We start from the raw sequence: 21353 nt of genomic DNA, 5'->3' as shown, positions 1-21353 counted from the left end.
GTGTCAGTCTCTGCAGAAACTTCCAGCTGCAGCAGTCACTTCAGTTTCTGTTCAGTCTGACTGAGGGAGGTTTTTGTACGACGCTTTTTCACTGTGTGAACACCCACTGACTGTTGATCCAGTGATAACTCTGACAGTAGTAAACTGCTGCGTCTTCAGCCTGGACCCCACTGATGCTCAGAGTGAAGTCAGAGTTTGATCCACTGCCTGTAAAACGATCTGGAATTCCTGATGCTCTTCCAGTTGCCCCGTAAATGAGCAGTTTTGGAGGTTCTCCATCTTTGTGTTGGTACCAGTGAAAAGCATATCCCCATAAACTTACATGGTGCACATCCTGACTGGTCCTACAGCTGATGGAGACGGAGCCTCCCGGAGCAGAGCTCACTGCTGCAGGCTGAGTCACTGTGACCCGGCCTCTGGACTCTGAGGATACAGAGACAAACACAGAAAGCAGCAACATGGTTTCATCAGCTTCATTTCAGAGGGACGGGCGTTCATAGAGGAGAGGAGTTTGATTCTCTGGACTTTACCTGTGAAGCAGCAGCAGAGGAGAGTCCAGAGGAGGACGGAGGTCAGAGTCATGTTTGTGATGAGGAGGGTTTCTGTTGTGATGAAGGACAGCTGTCAGTCATCCAGTGTTCAACTGTCAGGACTATAAACTCTCCCAGAGCACTGGAGCATGGTGCTGCTGATGCAAAGTGGCTCTCTATGGAAATGCTCTGACCGACTCCAACAGGGACTTGGATACTCTGAGGATGCAGTTTAGTAATGCATCAATAAATTAATCTCACTATTGATTAAACATCCTTTGATTCCAATCCAATGAGATTTTGTGTTCGTGCTTCTGGACGAACTAGTTTGAAACATTTCTTTGGTCCTCACAAATTAAAAGCTTCACAGAAGGAAAACTTTCCTAAAGTGAATTTATCTCAAAGAAAAATCTGCTTTCTGAACATTTGTGACGAGTTTTCATCTGATCTGACAAAAAGTTGCCGACAGAGATTCATTGTGTTGAGTTTGTTTGTGTCAGAGTCAGAGAGCCGTGTCTCCCTGCAGTGAGAGGTTTTTGTACGACGACTCCATCAGTTTGTATCACTGTGGTACACGTTCGGTGGAGGAACCAGGCTGGATGTTGGACGTAAGTCAAATATTTATCCTTCTTTGATTTTAGGACCTTCTTTTCTGTTATTTCTTGACGTTGAAGACTGAAGGAAACAATCACTCCCATTTCCATTTAAAATCTCGTGTATTTTAATGAATACAGAGTATAGTTGACTTCAAACCATATAGGTCTACAACAACACACACACTTATTAATATGAGTGTAAAATATGAATCCAGATGAATCACTTGTTGTTGATTCTCACTAAATCGGTGAAGCTGTGTCTCAAGGGTTTGAAGGTTTCCTTCAGTCTGATAAAGTCAGAGCCGTGTCTCTGAGAGGGTTTTGTTCGGCTGTCAGTGACTTTGTGTCACTGCGGAGGAACCGGACTGGATGTTGGACGTAAGTTTCTGTACAAACATTGAATGTAATAGTGTAAGATAATGTGTGTAGATAATGTGATGAGTGTGCAGATCATTTTTCTTTTTGTAATTGCGACACTTTATCTCTTTTTATTTGTCCTCCTTCACCATGAAGCTTCACTCACAGTTTACTAAACACTCTTTAATCATTCCTGACTGACTGAAAGTTAAACTGCTTGAAGTGCACAAAATATAAAACTGCTTTTTCAAGTGTTTAATTTTACGCATCAGTGAGATCTGTTTTTAAAATGACAAGTGAAGTCAAATTGCACAATGTGAAGATAAAGCGTGATGGTTGATAAAGAACAATAGCTCAGATATTTTCATCAATCGTTTCACATTTTGAAAATCTTTCAAACTCTTTGGTTTTAAGGGTCAAATTCACACCAATCATTTGATCGTTTGTTCATTTTTCTCTGTTTGCTTCCATTCTCACTTCTTAGTTCAGAATTCTGTATTTTAGGGCTCGGGAGAATTTCTGAAAGAATTTATAAATAGAGCCAAATTTCATATTTTATTTCAAGCTAAGTTAAATGTATGTCAAGTCGATCTGCACGACGATTCTCTCTGTGCTGATGTGCATGAGAGGTTTCTTACAGGGAAGTGAAACAATGTGTGAGTGAGTGACTGATGGAGCAGAGATCTGTCAGAAACTCCTCACAGGAGAAAATCTACTCTCACAAAGCTGTTTGATTGACAGCTGTGTGCTCCATCTCCTCTAACCTGATTGGTCTCTCCTAGGTGATGTCCGTCCCACCCTGACGGTGCTGCCCCCCTCCAGTGAGGAGCTGCAGCGGGGCAAGGCCACGCTCGTGTGCCTGGCCAACAAGGGCTTCCCCTCAGACTGGAGTCTGGCCTGGAAGGTGGACGGCAGCAGCAGCAGCAGCGGGGCGCAGAGCAGGAGCCCCGGGGCACTGCAGAAGGACGGCCGCTACAGCTGGAGCAGCACCCTGAGGCTCTCTGCAGACCAGTGGAGGAAGGTGGGCTCTGTGACCTGTGAGGCCTCCAAGGGCTCCCAGGCTCCTCTCTCAGAGACTCTGAGGAGAGACCAGTGTTCCCAGTCCTGACTCACTGGGACTCTGCTCCTGGTTTTACTCTGACGCTGCTCTCAGTCTGCTCTCTGTTAAACTGTCTCTATCTCTCTGTGTCTCTCATTAAACGTGCTTTCTTGCTTGCTGATTGGCTGATATTTTTAATTGTTCGACACAATAATAAAAAGAATCATAATATGTGGATCTCCGTGTGGTTTTCTTTGCCATTTATTTCATGTTAGAACCGTTAGTTAGGCAAGAAGCCAGGATAGTAACAAGTGTTTGTCTTTGAGCTTTGTCATGCCTCAGTGATCGGGGAGAATAGCTGCTGTAGGTTTGTCTGCTCTCTGTTAAACTGTCTCTGAGTCTCTCAGTAACTTTATTTACCAGCTTCTCTCAGTGTTTACAGATAAATAAATTCTGTTCATGAAATCATTTTGTTGAGACTAAATTTTGTAATGTGTCTGAAACATTTTTGTTTTGATGGAAAATAAGATTTTGCATAATTAAGTTTCACATTTTATGGAATCAGCCTGTCAAATAAGGAAATGATGACACAAACTATGCAAGCGCTTAATGTCTTTTAATAAATGGATTCAAATTGTTTCTGCAGTGAACACAACATTTCATGTTTAAAAAGTTTCAAATTAGTGTCATGTTAGAAGTCTACTTTTTATTCAAGCTAATGCTTTACTTTCAGATAAACTCTGGAGGCAGACGAGATCAAATTATTAGAATTAAACTGAATGATTTTGAAATGTATTTATAATAAAAAAGGACTTGGGGACAAACTTTGTTCTGTAAGAATTTGGTTGATTTCAATCAATTGTTTAAATACATTTTAAAATGGTATATGGTGCTTTTAAACCAGTGATTTGTCGGGAAGCTGCGACTCTGCTGACCATAATAAACTCCTGAATCTTCAGCCTGAACTCCACTGATGGTCAGAGTGAAGTCAGAACCTGAGCCAGAACCAGATCTATCTATCTATCTAAACCAACAAAAACAGATTCATTTTCATGATAATTAAAATGTACATGACGGTGAGACTTTCATATGTGTATCTTTAGAACTGAAACCTGTCAGTTGCCATGGTTCAGCAGTGATGCTTGTCTGTGTTCATGGTTACTGAGCTCATTTGCATCCAATGTGAGGAGGACCAACAGAACCAGCAGCCTCCTATGCTACAACTAAGAAACTAGCTTTCTTCCTGCTTTATAACCCCTCTCTGCCGAAGAACATTTTTGCATCATTAAAATACTGTTTCTGCCCACTCAGTACATTTGATACCACAGTATATTTTCCTGATACTTATTCTTTTATTAAAGAAGATTTAAGTATGTTTTCCTCTCCCGGAACCATTCATCGGCGGAAGTTGTTTCCCGTGTGTGTTTGTCGAAGCTCAATCACTTTGTTTAATTTTATCATTGAGTATTTAATATTACTTTTACATAAATTAAAAGATATAAGTATGTTTTTTTTCTCCCCCGGAACCATTGATTGCGGACCTGTTTCCCACCGGCGTGTTTTACAGACGGAACTCAGCCAATTTGTTTACTTTTCTTCTGACAGGCATTGTATAAAAATAACTTAGGCGCATTTTATCAGCTCTGTTTCGCTGTTTTGACGTTAGCGACGTTTGTCTGTCGGTGTTTCCATCACTTTGGTGTTCTTACCTGGAAGTGTTTATGATCTTTCGGGATAAAATACTAAAGAAATTAAACCAACATGTCCATGGAGCAGCAGATGTTCCCCTCGCCCTCCTCATCGTTTGCTCCTGGAGCGCTGGAGGGCTTCCCGGGTGTGGCCTCTCAGATAAGTCCGCCGTCAGACATGGAGACCCTGAAGATGTTCGTTAAAGAGCGGTTAACGGCGGCGGTAGACGACATCCTGGAAGTGTTCGGGAAAACAGTGTTCCAATACCGGGAGCAGATAGACCTCCAGCGGCGGCAGCTGGACAGTCTGAGGTCCGAGGAGGACAGGTGGAAGCAGGCGGCAGGTCGGTTTGGGTCCCGATTAGATGGAGGTGGTTGAAGCATGTAATAAAATTTCACCTCTTTGCCATGGATAAGTTTTGTTATCTGCTTTGTCTTCATAATGCATAACAAACTGTTAAGCAAGCTGTGAAGGTGTTCAATTTATTCAGGGTTTGGTGCCGTTTCCAACCTATAACCTATATCAGAGGTTATCACCTATATTATAGGTTATACATTATAACCTATAACCTATATTTTTGAATGCTGGACTGGAGGGTCTCCTACCTTCACGTCAAGTTATCACAGATCAGAATGACTCTCTTGAAATAAAGCACAATGGCAAACCACCTGTAGCTGAGTTGATTAAATCTGGCATCGGGACTGACAGGCTCAGATTGTTATTCTAAGTGTGTGACAACATTACAGACATGAACGCTGCAGAGATAGACCTTTTTGAGGAGGAGGATTTCTTTAACCACAAACAGCTGTTACATCGCTCTCTGCCCACCAAACTCCATTGTAAAAAACAAAAGTAATTTTACCTCACAGAACACAGGACTGATGGAGGCAGCAGAAGACCAGCACCTATCAGTCATTAAGAGCCCACAAAATGCAAAAAGAGGCCTCAGGTTTAAAAATGCCACGATAACCATCTTTTATGTTTTGTCTTAAAAAGGTCTCATTAAGTATCAAACTTGACTCTCAGATGTCTGCAGCTTGGAGTAAGAGTTTTCTTTGTATCTGCTGACTCCCTTCAGAGCCTCTGCCAGCGTCCCCCTGGATAAAACCCAGCCCTGATGAGCAGATCCTGAGCGTCCAGCTGGACCAGACTGACAGTGTGGATGAAACAGACGCCGGTACCTCAACTCCTCAGATTAAAACAGAAGTTGGAGGTCAGGAATGTGGAGCGTCAGAACCAAACGGACACTTTGATCCAGTCGGTGGTTCAGAAGAAATGAGTGAAGGCCGACTCCTTGCTGAGTGCTCAGAGACTGAAGACAGTGGAGACTACTGGAGAGATCCAGCAGGATTCTGGAAACCAGAAGAGAACAAAGAACCACAAGGACAAAATTCATCTCTGAGTGAGAGGGTGAAGAGCTCCTCTGATCTGTCGCTGGAGTCTGATCTGTCCCATCAGCCTGCGCCGCTGTTCAACTGTAAGGTTTGTGGAGAGTCTTTCCAGAGGATAAGTCATCTACTCAATCACTCTTCAGCACATCTGAGAGACTGCGGCCTGTGTGGGAAACATCTGGATCATACAGAGAACTTAAAGCTTCATCTCAAAGTTCACAGAGAAGCGTCGTTCTGCTGCAGCGTCTGCGGTCAGAGTTTCACCCTGCGGGGGAACCTGCGGACACACATGAGGATCCACTCCGGTGAGCGTCCTTACAGCTGCACCGTCTGCGGCAAGAGCTTCGGCAGGAGGGCGACGCTGGTGCGGCACGTCCGCAGCCATACGGGCGAGAAGCCATTTATCTGCACATACTGTGGCCACAGCTTTGTGGAGAAAGGCAACCTGACAGTGCACCTGCGGACGCACACCGGCGAGAGGCCGTACTGGTGCTCTGTCTGCGACAGACGCTTCAGTCAGCTGTCCTGCTTTTACAAACACCCCTGTCAGAGGAGAGCCCTGACCTCAGACTGCTCCAAAACATGACATGGTTTTGTTGCATTTCAAAAGTAACATTTTCAGGATGACCTGCTAGCTCACCTGGTGAGTGTGCTCCCCATGCTCCAAGGCTGAGTCCTTGTCCCAGCGGGCCATGAGGAGGAGTCATGTTCTGTCTCTCTTCAGCTTTCCAATCATCTAAGGAAAAATGTCTGTATTGGTCGTGCTTTAAAATTAATCTGGTGGTGATAAAGTTTCTTTTAAAAACATGTTTAACAATTACCTTTCAGTATGAGCAGAAAGTTTCTTTCTTTCATTTGTATTATGAACAAAAGAGTTCGTAGTCAACATGTTGATCCCGTGTGTGACGCTGGACTGCTCTTGGTAAATATTTAAAGTTCAACCAAAGTTAATGCAGTTTAAGTTTTTGGCAGGTGCCTGTGGTATAAGCTGGATAACATTTGAAGCAATGGAGAGAATTATCCTTTTACCATGATGACACACATGATCATCCTGATTGTTTATGGCCTCTCTGGACTCCAGCACAGATTTCATGCTGCTTTTTCTGTCTGTCCTGCTGCGAGTGAAACTTCAGCTGATGTTGAGTCATTAAAAAATAACTCTGAAATGCAATTTTGTCAAGTTTGTTTTTTGTTTTGATCTCAAGTTGTGCTCTTGTAAACCGTGTTGGGTAAAGAAGTACACCTGGTGAGTGAGTTTAATGGGTTTGGTTTAACTTAAGCTGTTTTACCTGAAGTTAAAGTACATAGAAGTATATGAAATCTTTTAAAAATGGAAACAAACATTGATGCAACAAAAGATAAAGTGTTAAATGAGTCTCATAAATGAAGTCATTTTTCACAGGTTTCGTTTTCTCGTGTTCTTGTTAAGTTGATTTTCATTTTATGACTTGAAGAGAAACTGAATGTTTCCTGGTCTGGTTTTAGTTCTGGTCCTAAAACAAAGACAGACTCAGTGATTTTTCTGAGGGCAGCGGCCAGGGTCTTGAGTGGTTCAAATCTCATTGACTTTTCCTTTTTTCGGTGGTAGCTTAATCTCTTCGTCTACAAAAAAACATGTTGCGCACCTCAAGGCTCTGTGCCGGGCCCTTTTCTTTTTCTGTTTGCCTACTTCCCCTGGTCACATGATAAGCTACTGTTTTCCTGTTTTACTTTCTGCTGATGATAAATAATAGTATCTTCCTGTAAACTCTAGTTTGGTTATCAAATAAGACTGCTGATAAGCTATTCATGCCTGCATATTATTCAGCACATCATAGGAAATCTCTACATTTTGAAATCACTGAGGAGGCATTACATTTCGTGGCGTAATGCTAGATCTAATGCCTGCGAAGGCTGTAAATGCACATCCCACGTCTACTTGCTTTAACATTTCTAAAGTAGCCAAAAACAGTCCCACAATTACGTTTCTGGAAAGTTTGTAAATGTAGATTTTCTTTCAACTGTGGGATTTGTGATATTAATATTTGATTTTTTTTTTTATTTATAGTATAAATGAAGCTTCCAACTGATATATTTCAATTATTTATGTCACTGTTTGCTGTAAAATTACGTGCCATTTGTGACAGCTGTATTTTTACTAGTATTTAGACATCCACTCCAGCAGGTGGCGCTAATTCCAACTGTCAACACCAGTGAAAAGCGAACTGAGCATGCGTAAAAACAGTAACCTGGAAGTGTAACTTGTAAACAACCGACTACAACGCTTGGTAGAGCAAAGTTCTCCAGTTTTCAGCCTCTCTCCGCCGCTCACACTGCTGGTAAAATGTCTAAAATCGAGATGTTGAGGCTGCTGATCAACCAGCGGCTCACCGCGGCCGCAGAGGAGATCTTCGGGGTGTTCGGGAGAACAATAGCCGAGTACGAGGAGGAGATCTCCCGCTCCAAGCTGGAGATAGACCGCCAGCGCCGGCTGCTGGACCTCTCCAGGAAGCCGCAAATATCTCTGGAGCTCAACAGTTCAGGTTAGTAAAAACATCTCTCTGCCGGTTTTTACCGCACACTGAGCCGCCCGTTAGCCCGTTCAATACATTAATGAGCCGGGGAATGAAGCTGTGTGACATCGACATTGACAGAGAGACAGCTCATGAGGACAAACAATACCAACTATGTTTTTAAAAATGGGAAAACACTAAGAAAAACAAGCATACATTTGTCATTTAAATAAAAGTAATCTACAAAAAGTAACAAAAGATAAGTTTATATTTTTAGCATCTTTATAAGCAAAGGAAAGAATGATTTTCAAAAACAAGCTCAAGAACAAAAAACTTTTCTGGTGTTGAACTGCTTTAGACCACAGACCCAGTGCGCCTGCAGAGAAAGATCTTTGTATATATTTTGTATATATATATATATATGTATATTGTTATATCTGTGTTTATATTTAAAAGTGAAGCATTTGGGGGTTAAAACCCCACCAGTATCATTTTTTAAACATGTACTGACTCTATTCTGTTGTGGTTTGCAGCTCTCCCTGAGCAGCAGGAGTGGAGCCCCAGTCTGGACCTCAACGAGATAAATCCTCCTCACATCAAAGAGGAGGAAGAGGACGAGGAGGCAGCGGATCAGAATGATGGACACTTCTTGTTATTCCGGAACAGCAGTGTGAGAAACGAGGAGGATAATGATCACATGACCTCCTCGCTCTCCAAGTTCTCATGCCAGGATTTGGAGGACTCGGACGTGGACCCCCAGCCGGGCACCTCCGTCCAGCAGAGCTCCTCAGACCTTGATGAGGACGCCCCTGAAGCCTCAGATCCTGCCTCGGGTAACGGTCAGCTTGACTGTTTTGAGATGGAGCAGCAGCTGTCAGAGGTGGTGGACTCATACATTTGCCCCATCTGTGGCCGAGCCTTCGCTCAGCGAGGCCACTGGGCCAAACACATGCAGGTGCACCGCAAGGTTGAGAACAAAGTAGACAGGTCGTACACGTGCGACATCTGCGGGAAGAGACTCACACGGTTCGACGGTTATCAGAAACACTTGAGGATACACACAGGTGAAAAGCCGTACTGCTGCCACCAGTGTGGCCGCAGATTCAGCGACAACTCGAATTACAAACGGCACATACGCACACACATGGGACAGAAAACGCAGCAGAGCTGAGACACTGCAGAGAGGACACTGAGGACAGAGCCGAATGGACCGTCAAACTTTGTCAGAGAAGGTTTAATGCACATAACGGTCAACGCAGCCAAGACATGTCCACGCTGATGTGGATATGTATGAAAATGTTTTACTCTTCCTCCACAGTAACTCAAAGTAATGTTTATCTTACACACATTTTTGATTTAATGTGTATTGTCACTTTTTAAAGGATATTCCATTATCCTCTAAACAGGTCCCTAGTTTTACCTGGGCCACCAGACTCCATTGACAAAAACAGTGATTTTACTTTGCAGAATGAAGCAGCTGCGCGGCCTGTGCTGCCGGTCCTGTATCCACTGGAAACAAAAAACTTTCAACATTTAAATGGATCATTTTCATACATATTCACATCTGAGTGGACATGGACCAAAACAAAGAATAAGAGGAATATATTGTATTTTTTTATTGTATATTTTACCAGACATGTCCTCACTGGAGGAAACGGCGCAGCACTTTATGGACGCATCAAACGTGTGTTTAGTTTGCTGTGATTTTGATTTACTGGTCTTTAATTTGTTTATGAAACGTTTTAGGGTTTTATTTTTTTTAAAGAAAGTTGGGGTAAGGTTCAGGGTGTTGAATAAACATGGCCGCCAGCACGGTCAACAGTTAATCAGTATCGCTTCAACAACAGTGTTTGACATTTACTGAAGTAATAAAGTCACATGGTTGAAAACTCATTTTCATGTTAATCCCACTTATTTAAATGATGTTCTAGTTTCTATCTCACGCTGTGATCAATGTCCCTGTTGTGCTTTCTAATGAAACAAACCATGGCTGAAGGTTTGTTAGTCTGCTCATGAATTATGTGATCATCACTGTTTACAAATCCTGAAATAGTGTGAAAATAAGACCAAACAAAATGAGTCTTAGTCTAACGTTGTGTATTTTCACAGACAGTCATGATGCATCAAACATTCAGCTGTCCTCACATCCACCAGCTACCATCTGTCCAATGTATACACACAACTTAATTCTTAGAGTCTGATTTAAAGTCTTGACTTGAGCTGCCACGAAGTCATTAGAAAAAAGGAAGAACACCAGTCAGTGCAGTCACTGCCCTGCTTTTTCACACCAGCAGATGGCAGCAAACCACAGAACAGCTTCTTGGGAAAACCTTGTTCTGTTTATAAAAGTTCACATTTAACTCTATAAATAATCCCGTTCCAATAAATCAGATTATATATTACAATAAATTATATGATAGAACCATGCAGGACTTCTTCCGAGGCCCATTGAACCCAATGAAAATGTCATTAACTATTCTGGGGTTGCCCTCTTGCACACTTTCCAAGACACCTGGATCCCACGACAGACCCCTTGAACATCTTGAAGACTCCATACTTCATTCAGAGTTACTTGAATTGTACTAAGACCGACCAAGGACTTCTAAAACTTTCACAAGGGTCCTGGTCCTCTATAGCGGTACCCTCAGCGACTGGGACTTGAGGAACCCTTTGATGATTCTTGAGTCCACCCAAGGACTCACAAAGACGACTGAAAATCTTTTAAAACCTGTGAAGGTCCATCAGTGACTGCTGTAAGCATCTCAAAGACGCTTGGACGTGAGGATACCCATGGGATCTCTCAGGTATAGCTAAAATCACCAAAACTCTCTCAAGGATCTCCAGTTCTTTGTGACAAACTCCAGGAACATCATCAATGATCATTGAAACTGTATCTAAGGTATGTGAACCTTAAGAACTAAACAAACTACGATGCTGATTGTTTAAAGACCATCAAACAGTCCGCCGTTCTTAGGCTAAAACTCAGACGACTCAGCAATGAATAACAGTACTTCAAGAAAAGAGGGCTGTGTCATGGGACGCTGTTTGTCTCCAGGGAAAGGAAAACACATTTTTAGTATTTGATAAGTTGATACGAAAAAAAGAATCCATTAACCAGCAGGTCTTTATACTTAATCTGCTGACAATGACAGCAGAATATTAAATACATTGCTCATTGTAACCAACTGGGGATGGAGAAAAAAAACCCTCTTTGAGACACCGATGGAAACCCCTCAATAACTCCTAAACCCACCAAGGACTGCTAGAACTCCTCAAGGAATTGTGCAACTCATTCAAGATTACAGAACTCCTGAAACACCCCGAAACACTTCCAACTGGAGGATTTGGAAACGCACAGCAGACTTCTCGAATGCCCAAATGCATAACTGAAATACTCAAAGATTCCATTTACCTTGAAGAACCACCTTTGAGGGACTCTAGATCTTTCTTAAGAACCCAAGGATCCTCTTAGATAACTGCCATGTCTCCTGTCTCCTGAAACTACTTTAAATAACTATAGGACACATACGGACTCCTGGAGCCCTCTCAGACCCTTTGAACCTACTCATGGACTATTGGACTTATTGAGCACCCTAAAGATTCTTTGCAGCCTCCTCAATAACCTGATTTTGAAAGGACTGTTGGAACATCAAGAGGATATGGGAATGCCCAAACCACTCCTAAAGGCCCTTAAGGAATCTTGGAACAGCCTTTGAGACCTGTGGGGGGTTCCAGGAACACTGCAGGACTCTTGAAGCGATTCCAGCCCTTGATCTCTGAATCGGCCTCAAGGACGACTATAACAATATCAGGATACATTGAAATGTCAGTTAAGGCCCTCTGGATACCTATCAACATAAAATGGTCTCTTCGAACGCCTTCAAGCCCTCTTGGGAAGCTCATAATGATCTTTTGGGCACCCTCAAGAACTCTCTGATCTTTGGATGAGGCAGAAAAGCTTCTTGAGGGGTCACCTGATTTTCTCTCAAGACTCAGGAGTTCTGAAAGGGGTACCGGAAGTCGGATAAGGATTTCAGTCCCTTCCTAGACTCAAACTTTTCCAAGAACATTTGGGAGCCCATCAGACTCACTGGTCCCCCGAAATATCATCAGACATCCTTGGGATACCCATAAGCACCCCTAGAACTCCCTTAAGAACTCCTAAAGACTAATGTAACATTCTCGAGATGTTGTGTCAAGGAGTCAGGGACTCCTGTGAAACACTCTACTCTCAACTACAATAGGTTCCTCTTAAACATACTGAAGACCTCTGAATCCTTGAAAGTCTTGGAAGGGGTTCAAGTGAAACAGGCAAGGCTTCCAAGAACTTTGACAAGGACCTCTGGATCACATAAAACCTGCAGGACTCCCAGAAACCCCTCAAGAGAAATCCTGGATACACGTTTGACTACATTAGCATATCCTGGAGCTTTTCCAAGGAGCAGAGAACATCTCAAGGATTCCCAAAGTCATCTCAGGAACTTCAAATGCCTGTGAAGCCCTGAGGGATCATGACTCGGGTGGAATGATCTGTTGCGTGTTTTTCGTTACACATTTCAAAATAAGAGTCGACTGAAATACGAATCACAGTACTCAGAGTAACTTTCCACAGTAGCCTTTATTTACACCGTCATCCACATTGTTAATTAATAGCAGTAAGGTAAACATAATAGCTTTTGACATTATTACATTGTCATTCTGGTGTGGCCCAGCGGGTGGTGCTGTGAGTCCATCAGTGATTTCACAGTGTCTCCGTTCCCCTTCAGAATCTCCGGCTGAATCACAGAGAGCACACTTAGAGGAAGGGAACAGAGAACCACGAAATGAATTAACAAATTATGTTTTCAAGGTTACAAGTGCATCCTATTACAAAACCCTTTTTATAAAATGAGCCTTCGTGTTTGTTTTCTTCAGCAGCGCCCAGTGAAAACATTCCCAAAGGAACACAAGCTTCTTTTATCTGCTCATGAAGCAACTTCAGCACCTTTTCAACAAGTTCTGGCCATAACAGATGGAAAGCTTCGTGTCTGCAGATCGGTGAGTTCTTCTTCTGAAGATCTGATTGGTCTCCTTTTGGACTTGGATGTTAAATACTTATAGAAGATAAGCAATGCTCTGTGCACAGCAGGGTGAAAAATACTGCCCTGATATTCTGTTATACTCTCTCTTCATTGTAGCTTCTGGGAAACTAGACGGGCTGTCCGTATCTGAAGCCTGCTCAGTGTGAAACTGGAAAGAGAATACTGCTGAGAGGCCTGATGGAGCGACTTAAAAGGAGCATGATGGTACTGTTTTTGTTTTTGAGCCAATTAACTACAAGTTGCTTTTTCTTTGTTCTGCCACTGACCATGGCCTCAGACTGGAAACCGTTTGAAATACCAGCTTGTGTCTGTATAGATAGCACAGTGATGCTTACTGCAGTCTATCTGAAGAACAAAGATTTGACCAATCATTGCAAATCAGTGTTATTTAGACACCTTTCAGTGGGTACCAAAATCTTTGATACCCAACAGTTTTCCAGCACAAACCACGAGCGGAGTGTGAGTTGGTCACGAGACAATCTGAACCGACGCTTTCATTTTCCACAAACCTGCAGATTTCTGTTTTTGTGTGAAATCTGTCAGAAAATTGTGAGAAATGAAACAACCAAGGTGACATGTTCACTGTGAAAGCCAACAGAGCGAAGCAGCAGATCCGTACATTCAGGAGGCTTGACATACAGAATCTTTGGCAAAGTCCCACATGAGCACTTGTTTGTCGATATGCTGACCGGAAATGTGTCATGGTTTCAGCTTGGAGCAGCGTAACCGCTCAGACATGTACGTTTCATTAGTTTGGACTGTTTTATTGGCGAAATGCAGCAAGTTTAAGTCCAACAGAAACCAATCATCGTTTGTTCTGAAAAAGCAGTAACATGAAGAATATTCTACTTGTATCTAACAGGCTTTCAATGCACTTCTGACCTGTCCACTGTTGTGGCACAGAAGTGACGCTCTCAGTCTAATCCAACCTTTCTAAAATGTTGTTCCTTCCTCTCAAGACGCTGAAGAAACCATCCGATCCTCACCAGAGGGTTGAATTCACATTTGTCTTTCTCGTGTGAAGACAGCCCGTTAATTTCGCCTTTGATTCTCACAGGCAGCTGCTTCCAGTGACCAGAACAAACCCAAACTCTGATAAATATCAAACAGCTCCAGTCCGAGAGACTCAGGTCTGAGATGAAAGAGGATGATGTAACCTCTTCAAATACAAACCGTGACATGAAGCAGAAATCAATATCAAACTGCTGCTTTGTCCTCTCTTATTAAACCTGAACAAAACGATCAGTCTGCTTTGGAAACGCCTGATGCAGCGAGCCTCGTACAGCTCGGCTCATTTGGCAGGCGTTTCACATCCCAGACACCCTCCGCCTCCCCCTCCCCCTTCTCCTCAGCCGTCTGCTGCTGGCGGACTCAAAGTTGCATCATTTGGTGCAGAGCGTGCTCGGCCCGTCGTCAGCAGACAGGGATACTTCACTAACACTCTGCTGCAGCATCACCGCCGCTTCGTTATTGCTTAATCTGTGTCGGGAGTGAGAGTCCGGCTGGCTGGGCCAATCAGATAAGAGTAAAAGCTGCTGGATGTTTTATCTGGTTCAACCAAACGGACGCTTCACAATTCAGTGAAAAAAGTTTGTTTACAAACTGACATCAGCTGGCTGCTGTTCACTGATTTTTGTCTCTCCAACCACATTACCTGCAAGTCCTTTTTCAGCGCCAATATTTCAAGTCCGACTTTCCAGAAAGGACGTGAAGAGATCAGTGTTCCCACGATCAACGTGACAGCAGCAGTGAACCCGCTGGTCCGATGTTGCGGCCCAAAAATGTGACATTTTAACCAAAACGTGTTCAAGGGGAATTCAGATTTCCAAACATTGTTCTTTTTAAAACTTTAAGTTTTGTATGGAGTACAAAAACTTTGGGTTGCTCCAGTAGATCAGCCAGCAGCTGGGACATCCCGTAAGCTGATCTGCACACACTGTTACTTTATTAAAGTACGCAGCTTCTAGTCGATCAGATGTGAGACTGAACAGATGTTTCCTCACAGATAAATACGCTGACGCTAACACCACTGCTTTTGACAACTTCAGAAAAACTGAATTAATACAAAATCATTTGTTTTTGAAAAAGGTCGGCACAAATTTAAAGGGTTGCATTTGAGTCAACGGAACAGATTGAGGCTTAATTTAAAGTTGATCACATTCACTTGAACCAAACCTGCACAGCAACGTGTTGGAGCATCATGTCATTCACAGATGTTTAGACCCAGCTGCAGTTGTTTGGTTTCTCTTTTCACCAGTTACCTGCCGAGTGCCCGGACAGAAGAAACAGCCACAGAAATAAAACGTGTTCCTGAGCACCGGGAGGTGAAACAGGAAGCAGATTGTCCTCACAGTCGGTTTCTCTTAAAGAACGTGGGGGAGCTGTGGGGGTGGCAATGTCACTGTCTGCTGTCTGGCTCGATGGAGACGATGATGTTTATTGCTTATTTTTTCTATTTAATGTGACATGAAAATGTAACTTAAGCCCTCTTTGTATGGGACTAGTATTACCTGGGTAACTGGTATGTAATATATGAGAAGGTCTTTTGTGATCTTAATCTCAGGCGAGTTTGTAAAGTCAGTGATGTGAGGTGGAATTTCCTACGTGTCGGGAAACACACCATTTACGTAAATCCTGTGCGAATCGTCCTCTCTGAGATTGCGGTTGCACTTTGTAGGTTTTTTGTCTCTTTGTCTCTTTTCTGCGTTTGTTCTGGTCATTACGGAGACTGCAACAGAAGTGATGATGCACATTCAGGAGGCTCATCTCACTACACGGCACGGAGGCAGACTCACAGGAGGAACAAACTCAGACCCCGAAAAGGATTCTATCCTACAGAGATGAGATGGATAACATGCATGGCAGCGAGTGATAGGGGATGTTTTCGTATCTGTGCACAGGCTCAACACTTATTATGCGTAAGCACAGGCTCGATAATAACGGGACGTGAATGTTACATGAAGGATTGACTTCATGCTCGTCCTCTGAGAATGTGCCCACAAATAGACACGCGTGTTTATTTCCGAATCGTGCGAGGTCCCCTGTTGGAACAGTTTCTGGCAAATGTTGTATCTGGTCAAATGTGGAGTTTAGACAATGAGAGTGAAACACTAACCTCGGCCCATCCTCCCAGCGGCAGGGGGACAGAGCAGCCACTTCGGGAACCACTGCACCAGTGAGAGAATGAGCTGTCTTATAGTTGGGCTGAAGTGACGTAAGGAAAAGGTGAGTCTGCGCTGTGGTTTCACTCTGCGAGCTGCTTCTTCTGTCCTGGCAGGAACCTGCTGCACTACTGAGCGCTGAGAGGAGCTCGGTAAGTGATGAGAACATTTCCCTCAAATCACTTCATCAATAACTCTCGGATTCAATACAGTTTGATTTGATGTTTGACATCCCTTAAACACGGTCATCCTGCAGAAGCCTTCATTGAATAGACATCCATGTGTGAGGGTTTGGAGCTCTTCATGAATAAAGAGAGACAGCAGGGGGTACATTTAGTCAATTTGAGGACAATTATTAATTTAAGAGAGTCAATTAAGTAATTTGAACACATGAATGCCTGACCTGAATGAGTATTAAGTGTGTGTAGTGTATGAATTTGTAATTGTAGGGAATCATTGATCACATATCCTCCCTGTAACGCAGCCAGTGCTCCTGTAACGCTTTGTTAGTTTTTCAGATACCAATATGGTATAAAAAGAACATTCATCTGGTTTGTACGTTCAGAGAGAGAGACAGCTCCGTCAGTGACGCTGCTTCCATCGGGATCTCTCTTCCTACATTTCAAACCATGAAGCAGAGACGTCCTCTCTCCTCACGCTGCTCGTGGTGCTGCTGATGTGTTGGTTTACAAAGAACTCTGCGTCTCATCCTGAAGCGTCTGACGGGAGAACACAAAACGTGTTTTGTCTGCTTTAGGAGAGAGAACCCTCCCGTCAACTACAATTTCCCAATTCCGAGACTAACAGGCTTCCAAAGGACAGGATGAACCCTCCGGGCGTTTTTGACTTTATATGATTTTTGTTAATTTCTCCTGTGGAAAGAAAAGCCGGCGCTGGCTCAAAGTCCTGGAGAAACATTCAGCACTCCCAGCGGTCCCAGATTCAGTTCATGTCAGCATTCGATTCCCTGCTTTCTTGAATCTTGCAAAGGAATTCCGGGCCCCATGCCAAAGTGCACCAACCAGGGACATTAGATCAAAGCGCTCGTAAGAAAACTGCATTAATGGAGAGTTTTCCAGGCCACCTCGAGCCTTGGGGACTCCTTTTGAATCATTAACATCTTTCGCCCCACTTTTGGAATGTTTCTCAGACTCGTCTGAGCCGCTTTTGATCCGCAGTCTGTCGTGAGGGGGAAAGTCGCCACGAGCGGCCGAAGAAATGAGTCAGAGATCTTGTTTATTTGTGGATCCTCAGAGTGTCGGCCTGTGCGGCTCTCCGCAGGGCTCGGCTCTGCGAGCGGAGCTGGTACGATGCAGCGGTCGTGACTTAGAGAGGTGACGGACAGCGTCCTCTCATAACCACGACTGAAGGCTCAGGGTGAGGAGTGATGGGGACAAAAAGCGCTCAAGTGTCTTTGCGTCTTTTCGTCCCATCACTGCTCTCGTTTTGTCATTTCTCAGCAGCCCTGCGGACGATTCGGAGTGCTTACTCGTGGCGGACTGTAGCCGCCATGTTGGATTGGGGCCACTTCCTCCCACAGTCTCAGTACTTGTATTTTCCCGCCTCTGCTACCGGTGACGTCGCTGTGTTTGGGAGGAACAGTGGTTTTGGCGGTACTTGGGGTTTGAGCGACGCCGTTCTCCGGACGATTGCTGCCCGCTGCACGTGTGGCCCTTCACTGTAGCTGTGCTGTCGCGTCAGACATGTGCTAGCGATGGACGCCCGCTGGTTCCCGCTGTTATTATTGGTGTTTATGTTAGCCGCCCCACTGGCGCCCGGGGGGCCGTTGCTGCTGCTGTTGGTGTTCATCCTGGCGAGAAAGTGTGCGTGCTGCGCGCCCCGTTGGTTGAAGCTGTGGTGTCGCGGCACAGCTCCGCCCCCGCTGCCCATCTTGATGAGGGAGTGTCGCTGGGAGTGGTGACGAGTCACCGAGACGCTGCTTCCGCCAGGTCTCTCTGGAATCACCTGCTGCTGGAGCGGAGTGGAGGAGGAGGAAGAGGAGGAGGAGGGGATGGAGGTGGAGGAGGTGGGGTTGTTGGAGGAAGAAGAGGAGGAGGAGGAAGAGGAGGTGGCAGAGGGAGGTGGGTCCAGGCGTTTGGGGAGGCCGTCCCTGGGCAGCGTGGAGGTGCTGTAGTACGGCGATGATTCTGTCTCGGGGATCTGCTGCTGGTGATGGTGTCCACCGCTGCCGCTGCTGTTATTGTTGTGGTGGTTGCTATGGTGATGGCTGTGGTTGTAATGGTGGGTGCGGGTCTGGCCGTGGTGATTATGATGATGAGGATGATGCAGATTGTGATGATGTCCTGCAGAGGAGGCGGAGGAGGCTCCAGGGAACAGGGAGGAGGAGGAGGTGGAGGTGAGGACCTTGATGCCTCCGGTCCCCGACGCGCTGACCTCGTGGATGTGTTTGAGCAGCTCGTCCAGCGCTGACACGTCCACCACTGTCTGAGGGAGGGACTGCTGGGAGTGGTGGTGATGGGGGACTCCACCACCTCCTCCTCCACCTCCGTCTCCTCCTCCACCTCCTCCTGCTGCTACAGCGGCGGCTGCTCGCTCGTCATTAGAGATCTTCCTCTCCTCGGGGAGGTGCAGTGATGTTGAAGAAGCTCCGGCTCCGAGGGCGGCGCCGTTGCTCAAACTGTTGCTGTGTTGATGAGAAAAAGGAAACACCTGCTGAGTCAAAGAGTTCCCGACGACGGCCATGAAGCCCAGACTGGACCCGGAGCAGCTGGGCCCAGGTTTGGGGTGGTTGTCTTTGGCATTGTTGCAGTTCTGGTTCTTCTCGTACTGATGGTGCCGAAGAGCCTTCATGTTCTTGATGGGGAGCTCGGGGGTGGAGTCAGGCGTGGGCAGGCCGGACAGCTCGCCGTCCCCCTGAGACAGAGACTGGACAGAGGATAGACCCATCGTTAGAAACACTCTGAACCACCGGTCCTGTTATACAACACTAAGGCTGCACCCGACAATCGTATTAATCAATCAATCAAAAGGTGCATAAACTGTCAAAGTCAGATGTTGGGTGTCGTCCGAACAACGGTCCAAACCCTAAACGTATCCAGTGTCCTTATATTATCAATAAGTCATCACTTCTCTTTCATTTTCAAACCTGATCACACAGAAAGACCAAAACATCATTGATAAACCAGGCCGTCATTCCTGATGAGCGGTGCTACCTGGGAGAGGTTGAGGTCAGGGTCTCCCAGCTGCAGGCCCTGGTGGGCGGGGCTGTGGAGGTGAGGCTCCGCCCGGCCATTGGGAATGAAGGAGCTGTACATCTTTGGAGTGGACATGTCCAGTTTGTCCTCCTGAAGAAGACGAAATCAAAGAAGAAAGGGAAACATCTGAAACGTCTGAGGATGAATTCAGGGTGAAAAAGGAAAAGAAAGAAAGGAAATAAACCCGCTCATCGACCGGAGCTGTGAGGACAGACGTCTTCACCGTGCGTTTCAATTATCACATCCCACACGGGATAATGAGGAGCTCATATACATTTCATCAGAGGGGTCAGAGGTCAGCAGCAGCAGCTCACAGACTCAGTTTTAGCTCAAGGACACTTTGAAAGAGGCTGGAGCTCATAATGAAACAGTCGATTGTAATGACTGAATAAGAGACTGGAGTGAAGCTGCTAACTCCTCTCGTCCCCCCGGAGAGACGGCCAATATTAAAGCTGCTTTCTTCTCGCTGTGTTTCTGCTGCTTCTCTAACAACCTGCTGCAGGTGTGTGAGACATGTGGACCACTTTCACTACTCGGCGATGTTAAATCAAGTAGCAGTATAAAATCAAAGCCTCTCCTGCATCCATCACAGATTACAGACTCCTCCCACCTTGGGCTGTCCGTCCAGCAGTCCGTTGAGTTTGGCGAGCGATCTCAGCGATAAGGCGTGCGGGAGCGACGCCTCGGGGTCTTTCCCCAGCCTCCTCGCACGCTGAGCGGCGCTGCGGCTGCAGTAACACGACACCAGGAAACCTGACAAGATGGCGCCCAGGAAGAAGGCCACCAGCACGCAGGCGATCAGCAGCGTGTAGTGGACGTTAGCACCGGGACGCTGGTCCAGCTCTGGGAGACGACGAACACCTGGAGGACGCAGGAGGAGAAAAAAGAGTTATTAAAGCAAAGAGAGGAGGAGGAGATAAAACAGACCAGGATGAAGAGGAGAGAGGGAGGAGAAGAGAGGGGGGAGGAAGAAAGGAAAGGAGAGACAGAGACGAGGATTGAACGTAATGAGACAGAGGTGGTGCACAGGTGAGCAAACAGGACGACGGAGGTAAGATCTGAGAGAGGAGGAGAAGAAAGGGAGGAGCAGGAGGCTCTGATTGGAGGAGGGGGGATGAGAACAGGAGGAGGAGGAGGAGAAGTGAGGACGAGAGAGAAAGGGTGATGGAGTGATGAAGGAGAGACGAGATGAAAGAGAAGGAGATTTGTGTTTGGCAGTTTTCACCTCGTCAGGTCCTGATACAAGATCAAAGCCTCTGAGATCCATGAGTCATCACACACACACACACACACACACACACACACACACCATCACACACACACACACACACACACACACACACACACACACGCTGCAGATGAATGCAGCAGTCATCAATTCTTTCATACAGAAATGCTGCTCGTGTTGCGTTCAGGTTCCAGGAGACAATCAGTCAAAAGTGTTTAACTTCAGTTAAAGGCCTGGCCGTTGTTTTGTCATATTTACACACACTTTGTATTTAACGTGTTCAGTATAGTTGTCGTTGAAGCATCACCTAGTGGCTGTTAGAAGAACTGCAGCTGAAAACAGGCTCCGTCATATAAAACTCTGATTCTATTTTGGTGTTAGCTGAAGTCGTCATTGTGTTTTTTCCTGACAGCACCTGAACGCCTCATTCCGCGCTGAGTCACCGCTGCAGCTCGTCTGTGTGATGAAGCACTTTAACAGATGAAAGCTGCGACTTTCAGGTGGCTTTTGTTTGTCTTCATCACCACAGCAGCTCTTTTCATTAGCACCGTCCGTCTTCACACACACACACACA

General features: G+C 45.2%; 3 protein-coding genes and 1 gene segment (V, D, J or C); 3 read left to right on the top strand and 1 right to left on the bottom strand.

The window, feature by feature from the left end:
* The first annotated feature begins 679 nt into the window (after positions 1 to 679).
* Positions 680 to 3001, top strand: LOC138608576 (Ig kappa-b4 chain C region-like). The segment is given in 3 exon segments: positions 680 to 698; positions 1061 to 1138; positions 2266 to 3001. Coding segments are annotated over 3 exon segments (423 nt in total).
* A 1282-nt stretch (positions 3002 to 4283) lies between these two features.
* On the top strand, positions 4284 to 6721 carry LOC138608573 (zinc finger protein 814-like). The gene is made up of 2 exons (XM_069681177.1): positions 4284 to 4554; positions 5290 to 6721. Exons 1-2 carry the CDS (start codon positions 4284 to 4286, stop codon positions 6186 to 6188), a joined length of 1170 nt encoding a protein of 389 aa, XP_069537278.1. The 3' UTR covers positions 6189 to 6721.
* Positions 6722 to 7940: 1219 nt separating this feature from the next.
* On the top strand, positions 7941 to 9933 carry LOC138608572 (zinc finger protein 774-like). The gene is made up of 2 exons (XM_069681176.1): positions 7941 to 8124; positions 8628 to 9933. The coding sequence occupies exons 1-2, from the start codon at positions 7941 to 7943 to the stop codon at positions 9263 to 9265; spliced, it is 822 nt and encodes a 273-aa protein (XP_069537277.1). The 3' UTR covers positions 9266 to 9933.
* A 6599-nt stretch (positions 9934 to 16532) lies between these two features.
* Positions 16533 to 21353, bottom strand: part of LOC138609287 (semaphorin-6D-like) — a 155313-nt gene continuing 150492 nt past the window's right edge. The window contains exons 21-23 of the mRNA XM_069681923.1: positions 20162 to 20412; positions 19510 to 19641; positions 16533 to 19222 (exon numbers count right to left, since the gene is read on the bottom strand). Of these exons, the coding sequence (XP_069538024.1) occupies positions 17879 to 19222; positions 19510 to 19641; positions 20162 to 20412 (1727 nt within the window). The 3' untranslated portion in view covers positions 16533 to 17878. The remainder of the gene's footprint in view (positions 19223 to 19509; positions 19642 to 20161; positions 20413 to 21353) is intronic.

This window comes from Semicossyphus pulcher, unplaced genomic scaffold, assembly GCF_022749685.1.
Source record: "Semicossyphus pulcher isolate SPU_LCO1_2020_fin unplaced genomic scaffold, fSemPul1.0.p SCAF_5, whole genome shotgun sequence".
In the NCBI taxonomy this organism is placed as follows: domain Eukaryota; kingdom Metazoa; phylum Chordata; class Actinopteri; order Labriformes; family Labridae; genus Semicossyphus; species Semicossyphus pulcher.
The sequence above is the reverse complement of the archived record's forward strand: the minus strand, read 5'-3'. Positions and strand labels throughout refer to the sequence as shown.